This window comes from Leucoraja erinacea, unplaced genomic scaffold (genome assembly GCF_028641065.1).
Source record: "Leucoraja erinacea ecotype New England unplaced genomic scaffold, Leri_hhj_1 Leri_51C, whole genome shotgun sequence".
NCBI classification, from domain to species: Eukaryota; Metazoa; Chordata; class Chondrichthyes; order Rajiformes; family Rajidae; genus Leucoraja; species Leucoraja erinaceus.
In genome coordinates this window covers 640,489-648,048 of record NW_026576421.1, presented here as the reverse complement: position 1 = coordinate 648,048, position 7,560 = coordinate 640,489, and the positions used below count along the sequence as shown (strand labels likewise).

The 7,560-nt window shown below is 59.4% G+C and overlaps 2 protein-coding genes across 2 annotated transcripts in view; both read right to left on the bottom strand.

Moving 5' to 3' along the window:
* LOC129693995 (uncharacterized) overlaps positions 1–4,057 on the bottom strand; it is a 23,338-nt gene extending 19,281 nt beyond the window's left edge. Inside the window, exon 1 of the mRNA XM_055630717.1 lies at positions 3,983–4,057. The gene's annotated coding sequence lies outside the window, so the exon portion shown is untranslated. The remainder of the gene's footprint in view (positions 1–3,982) is intronic.
* Positions 4,058–5,580: 1,523 nt separating this feature from the next.
* polr2a (RNA polymerase II subunit A) overlaps positions 5,581–7,560 on the bottom strand; it is a 49,510-nt gene continuing 47,530 nt past the window's right edge. The window contains 4 exon segments of the mRNA XM_055630726.1: positions 5,581–6,814; positions 6,816–7,114; positions 7,117–7,397; positions 7,399–7,559. Of these exon segments, the coding sequence (XP_055486701.1) occupies positions 6,536–6,814; positions 6,816–7,114; positions 7,117–7,397; positions 7,399–7,559 (1,020 nt within the window). The 3' untranslated portion in view covers positions 5,581–6,535.

The following is a 7,560-nucleotide window of genomic DNA, read 5'->3' as shown; positions in this document are numbered from 1 at the left end:
GAAATTGTCATTTGTCCCTGATGTGTGTAGGATAGTGTTAGTGTGCGGGGATCGCTGGTCGGCACGGACTTGGTGGGCCGAAGGGCCTGTTCCCATGCTGTATCTCCAAAACTAAAAAAAGAATTTCACTATACCTCGGTACACGTGACAATAAAGAACCATTGAAGGTGGCGTTTTGAGACATAGACACATAGAAATTAGGCTATGCAGCCCATCAAGTCTACTCTGCCATATATATCTCGCATAGAAACATAGACAATAGGTGCCCTTCGAGCCAGCACCGCCATTCAATATGTTCATGGCTGATCATCCAGAATTAGTACCCCATTCCTGCTTTTCCCCCATAACCCTTGATTCCGTTAGCCCTAAGAGCCAAATCTAACTCTCTCTAGAAAACATCCAGTGAATCGGCCTCCACTGCCTTCTGTGGCAGAGAATTCCACAGATTCACAACTCTCTGGGTGAAAATGTTTTACCTCATCTCACTCCTAAATGGCCAACCCCTTATTCTTAAACTGTGTGTGACCCCTGGTTCTAGACTCCCCCAACATGGGGAACATTTTTCCTGCATCTAGCCTGTCCAATCCCTTACGAATCTTATGTTTCTATAAGAGTCGAGATCCTACTATTATTCTTCAAACTGGATCTACACCTTTGACAGTATTTTGGTACAAGGGACAATAATCCATCCAGACACCTCAAGATAAACTGTGGGGGGGAGACGGGACAGGAACAAGATTTTCATTCCCTTAGTTATGGCCCCTCATATTGGGGGACTTGCCCCATATCCATCACTAGATATGAAAAGGAATAGGCGACGTTTCAGGTCGACACCATCAGATGAAAGGATTCTGAAGAAAGGTCTTGACAGAAAAACATCACCCATTCCTTCTCTCCAAAGATGCAGCCTGTCCCGCTGAGTTACTCCAGCACTTTGTGTCTATCTTTGGTGCACACCAGCATCTGCAGTTCCTTCCTACACACTGGGTATAAAATATTTAGTTCAAACCGAGAGAGGAATCCCTAACCAGGGAACGAGTTTTAAATGAATAGTTCGAATTCAGGCAAAATGAAAAATGCCTTGAATGCAAGGTGGCGCAGCGGTAGAGCTGCTGCCTCACAGCGCCAGAGACCCAGGTTCCATCCTGACCTCGGGTGCTGTCTGTGCGGAGTTTGCACGTTCTCCCCTTGACCTGCGTGGGTTTTCTCCGGGTGCTCCGGTTTCCTCCCACACTCCCAAAGACGCACAGGTTTGGCTTGGCTTGGAATAAATGTAAATTGTCCCTAGTGTGTGTAGGATGGTGTTAATGTGCGGGGATCGCTGGTCGGCACGGACTCGGTGGGCCACATGGCCATTTGTAAATTGCACCTAGTGTGTAGGATGTGATAGTGGGTGAACTGTGGGAAGAGGGGGAAATATTGAGGGGGAGGGGGGGAGGGGCGAGGGAGGCAAAGCGGGGGAGGGGAAAATGGGTTAGGAGAACTGTGTCGCACCCCTTATTTAATATGACCACCCCACCCCCCCCCCATCCTCACCCGTCTCCCCAGGCAGGGAGATCACACCTCCTGCACCCCAACCCCACCACCCTGCTCCCGTCTCTTCCCACCCCTTCCCCGTCGCACCCTCCCACCCTGCTCCCCATCACCCTCCGCCCCTCCCCCGCTTGCTCCCCTCAACTCCCTCCAAACCCCCTCATCTTCAACTGCCCCTCCCACACATCACCTCCTCAGTCCTTCCCTAATGTTATAACCCCCCCCTCTGTCTACCCATCCCCTTTAAACCCTTTAAACTCTCCCCCCACCCCGAACCCAACCCACTCCCCCTTCAAACCTCACTCCACCCCTCCCCCTCCCCCTGCATCCTCCAACCTCAACCCCCCCCCAATCATCATGGTCCTCTCTCCCCCCTCCCCCCCCACCCCCTCTACACCTCCCCCCTCCCCACTTTCTCTATCCTCCCCACCATCATATCCCACACACTCTCCCCCCGTTCTCTTTCTATCTCTCCCCCACGCCCCACATATCTCAGTCTCTGCCCTCTCCCTCACCTCGCCATCATGGTCCCCTACACCTCCCCTCCTCTCAACCCCCCTCACCACCATGGCCACCTCTTTCCCCCCCACACACCTTCTTTCCCCACCCTCCTCTCCCCACCATTATGGTCCATACACCCCCCCCTCCACCACAACATGCCCCCTCTCCCCTCCACCCTCCACCACACACCACACACCCACTCCCCCCCACACAACACACACACACACACACACCCCCCCACACACACACCATCACACACACCCCCCCACACACACACACCTTCCACCCCCCACACACCACACACACACCCCCCCACACACCCACACATGCTCGCACACACACACACACCCCCGCACACACCCCCCCCCCCACACCCACACCCCCCCCCCCCCACACACCACCCCACCCACACCACACACCCACACCCCCCCCACACACACACACCTCCCCCACACACACACACACCTCCCCCCCCACACACACACCTCCCCCCCACACACACAACACACACCTCCCCCCCCACACACACCACACACACCTCCCCCCCCACACACCACACACACACCTCCCCCCCCACACACACTCCCCCCCCCCACACCCCCCACACCAACACACACACCCCCCCCCCACACACACACCTCTCCCCCCACACACACACACACACACCTCCCCCACCCCCACACACACACACACCATCCCCCCCACACACACACACACCTCCCCCCCCCCCCCCCCCCACACACACACACCCCTTCCCCCCCCACACACACACCTCCCCCCCCACACACACACACACCCTCCCCCCCCACACACACACCTCCCCCCCACACACACACACCTCCCCCCCCACACCCACACCACACACCTCCCCCCCCACACACACCACACACACACTCCCCCCCCCACACACACAACCATCCCCCCCCACACACACCCTCCCCCCCCCACACACACACCCTCCCCCCCCCACACACACACCACCCTCCCCCCCACACACACACCTCCCCCCCCCACACCCACACACCCTCCCCCCCACCCCTCAACACCCACACCCCCCCCCCCCACACACACACACCCCTCCCCCCCCACCCACCCACCCCCCCCCCCCCACCCGCCCCGCCCCTCCCCCCACACACACACACATCCCCCCCACACACACACACCTCCCCCCCACACACACACACACCTCCCCCCCCACACACACACACCTCCCCCCCACACACACACCTCCCCCACACACCCACCCCTCCCCCCCAACACACCACACACACACACCTCCCCCCCACACACACACACACCTCCCCCCCCACACCCCCCCCACACACCCACCCCCCCCACACACACCACACACACACCTCCCCCCACACACACACACACCACACACCCCCCCCCACCCCCCCCCCACACACACCTCCCCCCCCCCCCACACACACACCCCCACTCACACCCCCCCACACACACACACACACACCCCCCCACCCCCCCCCACACACACACACCCCCACCCCCACACACACCCCCCCCCCCCCCCCCCCACCCACACACCACTCCCCCCCCCACACACACCACACCACCCCCCCCCCCCCCACCACACCCCACCCCCCCCCCCCACACACACACCTCCCCCCCCCACACACACACACCACCCCCCCCCCCCACACACACACACCACCCCCCCCCACACCACACACACACCCCCTCCCCCCCCCACACACCCACACACCCCCCCCCCACACACACACACCAACCCCCCCCCCACACACACACCTCCCCCCCCCACACACACACACGTCCCCCCCCCACACACACACCTCCCCCCCCCACACACACATAGCCACACACCCCCCCCCCACACATTCGCCCCCCCCCCCCGGCTCCTCACCACACACACACCCCCACCCCCCCCCCCTCCATGGCCCCCACACACACCCCCTCCCTCCCCCCTCACCACCACCATGTCGGTCGGTCTCCGGCCTCCCCTCCCACTCTCGCTCGCTCGGGCCCCGTCGCGCTGCCTTACGTCAGGATGGACGCCCTCCCGCCGATGTCATCACGCACGACGCGCGCGTCCCCCAGGCCGCGCCCCTCCCCCCCCCGCCCCCCCGCGGGCACGAGCACGCTCACCCACTCACCTCACACACACGCACACGCTGCTCCCCAAAGATACTGGAGGAGCCTTTGCTGCCCCTGCTGCCCCCCCCACTAACACTCACCCCCCCCTCCACCCACTCCCCCCCCTCTAACACTCACACCCCACCCCCACTAACACCCCACCCCCACCCCATCTTCACTAACACCCCACCCCCCCACTCCACCCCCCCCCCCCTCCTCTAACACTAACCCCCCCACCCCCACCCACCCCCCCCCACCCCCACCCTCACTCCACCACCCCCACTCACCACCCCCCCCCCACTACACACCCCACCCTCACAACACTCCACCCCCCCCCCCCACTCACACCCCACCCCCACTAACACTCCACCCCCACTCACACCCCCACCCCCACTAACACTCCACCCCCCACTCACACCCCACCCCCACTCCACACACACCACCCCCCCCTAACACTCAACACTCCACCCCCCACCCACCACTCACACCCCCCCCCACTAACACCCACCCCCACTCACACCCCCCCCCCACTAACACCCCACCCTCACTAACACCCCACCCCCACTCACACCCCACCCCCACTCACACCCCACCCCCACTAACACTCCCACCCCCACTAACACTCCACCCCCACTCACACCCCATCCTCACTAACACTCACACCCCCACTCCACTCCCCCCCTCCTCTACCACTAACACCCCACCCCCCTAAACACTCCCACAACCCCCACCACACCCCCACCCCACACACCAGTGAATCAGCCTCCGCTGCCCACAGATTCACAACTCTCTGGGTGAAGAAACATGTAGAAAACATAGAAAATAGGTGCAGGAGGAAGCCATTCAGCCCTTCAAGCCAGCACCACCATTCATTATGATCATGGCTGACCACCCCCCCACATCAATACTATCATAGTTTTCCCCCATCTCAGTCCTAAATGGCCTTACCCCTTATTCTTAAACTGTGTGTGTGACTCCCTGCTTCTACACTCTTTCCCCCCCCCCCCCAACATGGGGAACATTTTTCAGAAGGGTTTCGGCCTGAAACGTCGCCCATCTCCTTCGCTCCATAGATGCAGCCTCACCCGCTGAGTTTCTCCAGCACTTTTGTCTTCCTTCGATTTTCCAGCATCTGCAGTTCCTTCTTGAACATGGGGAACATTCTTCCTGCATCTAGCCTGTCCGATCCTTTAAGATGTTTCTATAAGATCCCACTTCCTCGACGGAGAGGCGACTTTTACTAAATAGGAAAAATGTTCCCAATGTTCAAGAAGGAACTGCAGATGCTGGAAAATCAAAAGTGTGTGTGTGTGGGGGATAGTGTTGGCATGCGGGGATCGCTGGTCGGCGCGGACTGTCTCCACGCTGCATCTTTAAACTAAACCGAAAGAAGGAACGATGGTTTAGAAAGCAAGAACGACAGCTCGGAACTCCACAAAAATTAGTAAAACCTTTATTGTTAAGTACTTTTCCGATATTTCCAAAGAGAACACAGGAAAAGAGACCATTAGAGGCCCTGTACACAAACCAGCAAACAACGAGAGCTGCTTTTTCTTTTTTTAAATCACATTTCTCTGCGTGACCAACACCCTCCCAAACCAAAACTTTTAGTTTTCTTCGCTGGTCAGGTCACGAGATTCATTGGTTTTGAGAAAAACCCAACCACGCAAATATATAACCTCCAAAATAAAAATCAAAAAATCAAAACGCAAGCCCAGAAGGATCGGGTTTTTCTCCTTGCTTGCTCGCAGGCGCTGAGCAGAGATGTGGGGACGGAGGGGAGCATCGATCAGTCAGGTTGAAGATTTGCAGCCCCCCCCTCCCTCCCAGTCTCCCCACATGGCGGGTTGCTTCTTCCCAAGCGGAACAAAGACTTCCCCGCGCCCTTTAAATCTCAAACATCACGTCGTATAAATAAATCACGGTGGCTCGAACGATGCCTCCCGTCCTGCTCTGGGAAGGTCTCAGAAATGGGGCCCCGAGTGATATCATTCTCAAAAAAGAGGAAATTAAAATGTTAAATTCACACATCCCGCAGTGCATTAAAGTGGGGAAAGGAATTAGAGGGGGAGGGGGGGGAAGAAAAAGCTTTTCTCACCCCCCCTAAAAAACCCCTTTGTTTAAAATGCACCCACGATCGAAAAATGTCCAAAAAATATATATATTCAAATTGTACAGTTCGGATCTCCGCTCATTCCAAATCTTCTTGGAAATTGTTAAAAATCCTTCCGGGAATTGGCGGTTCCCGCTTCTTTTTTCCGCCAGGTTGGTATAAAAGAGTCGGAGACTGGAGGTCTCGGCAGACGGGGAGGGGTGACGGTGAGGTGGTGGTGGTCGGGACTGGAGGGGCGAGGTCCCGAGACTCGCTCCCCTCTCCTCCTCCTCCTCTTCAGTTCTCCTCATCGCTGTCCTCAGGACTGATGGCGGGGCTGGTGAGGCTGTAGGTGGGCGAGGTGGGGGAGTAGCCCGGGGAGGTGGGAGAGTAGGTGGAGCCCTTGGGGGAGGTGGGCGAGTAGGTGGGGGAGGTGGGCGAGTACTTGGGGGAGGTGGGCGAGTAGGTGGGGGAGGTGGGAGAGTATTTGGGGGAGGTGGGGGTGTAGACGGGGGAGGTGGGCGAGTAGGTGGGGGAGGTGGGAGAGTACTTGGGGGAGGTGGGAGAGTACTTGGGGTGTGGTGGGAGAGTAGGTGGGGGAGGTGGGAGAGTATTTGGGGGAGGTGGGCGAGTATTTGGGGGAGGTGGGGGTGTACTCCGGGGAGCTGGGGCTGTAGGACGGGCTGGTCGGGGAGTACTTGGGGCTGGTCGGCGAGTAGCTGGGACTGCTGGGGCTGTAACTGGGAGAGCTGGGAGTGTAGGTGGGCGACTGGGGTGTGTAACGGGGGCTGGAGGGCGAGTAGGAGGAGGGGAGGTGGGGCTGTAGCTGGGGAGAGGTGGGCGAGTAGGAGGGAGAGGTGGGGGAGTAGTTGGGGAGGTGGGAGTGTAGGAAGGGGAGGTGGGGGCGAATAGGACGGGGGAGGTGGGCGAGTAGTTGGGGGAGGTGGGAGTGTAATTTGGGGAGGTGGGGGAATAGGAGGGGCTGGTCGGGGAGTAAGAGGGGGAGGTGGGAGAGTACGAGGGGGAGGTGGGAGAGTAGGAAGGAGAGGTGGGCGAGTAGGAAGGGCTGGTGGGGGAGTAGGAGGGGGAGGTGGGAGAGTAACTGGGGCTGGTGGGGGAGTAACTGGGGGAAGTCGGGGAGTAGGAAGGGGGAGGGGGGGGGAGTAGGAGGGGGAGGTGTGGGGGAGTAAGAGGGGGAGGTGGGGGAGTAGGAAGGGCTGGTGGGGGAGTAGGAGGGGCTGGTGGGAGAGTAGGAGGGGGAGGTGGGAGAGTAGGAGGGGGAGGTGGGGCTGTAGTTGGGGGAGGTGGGGGAGTAGGAAGGG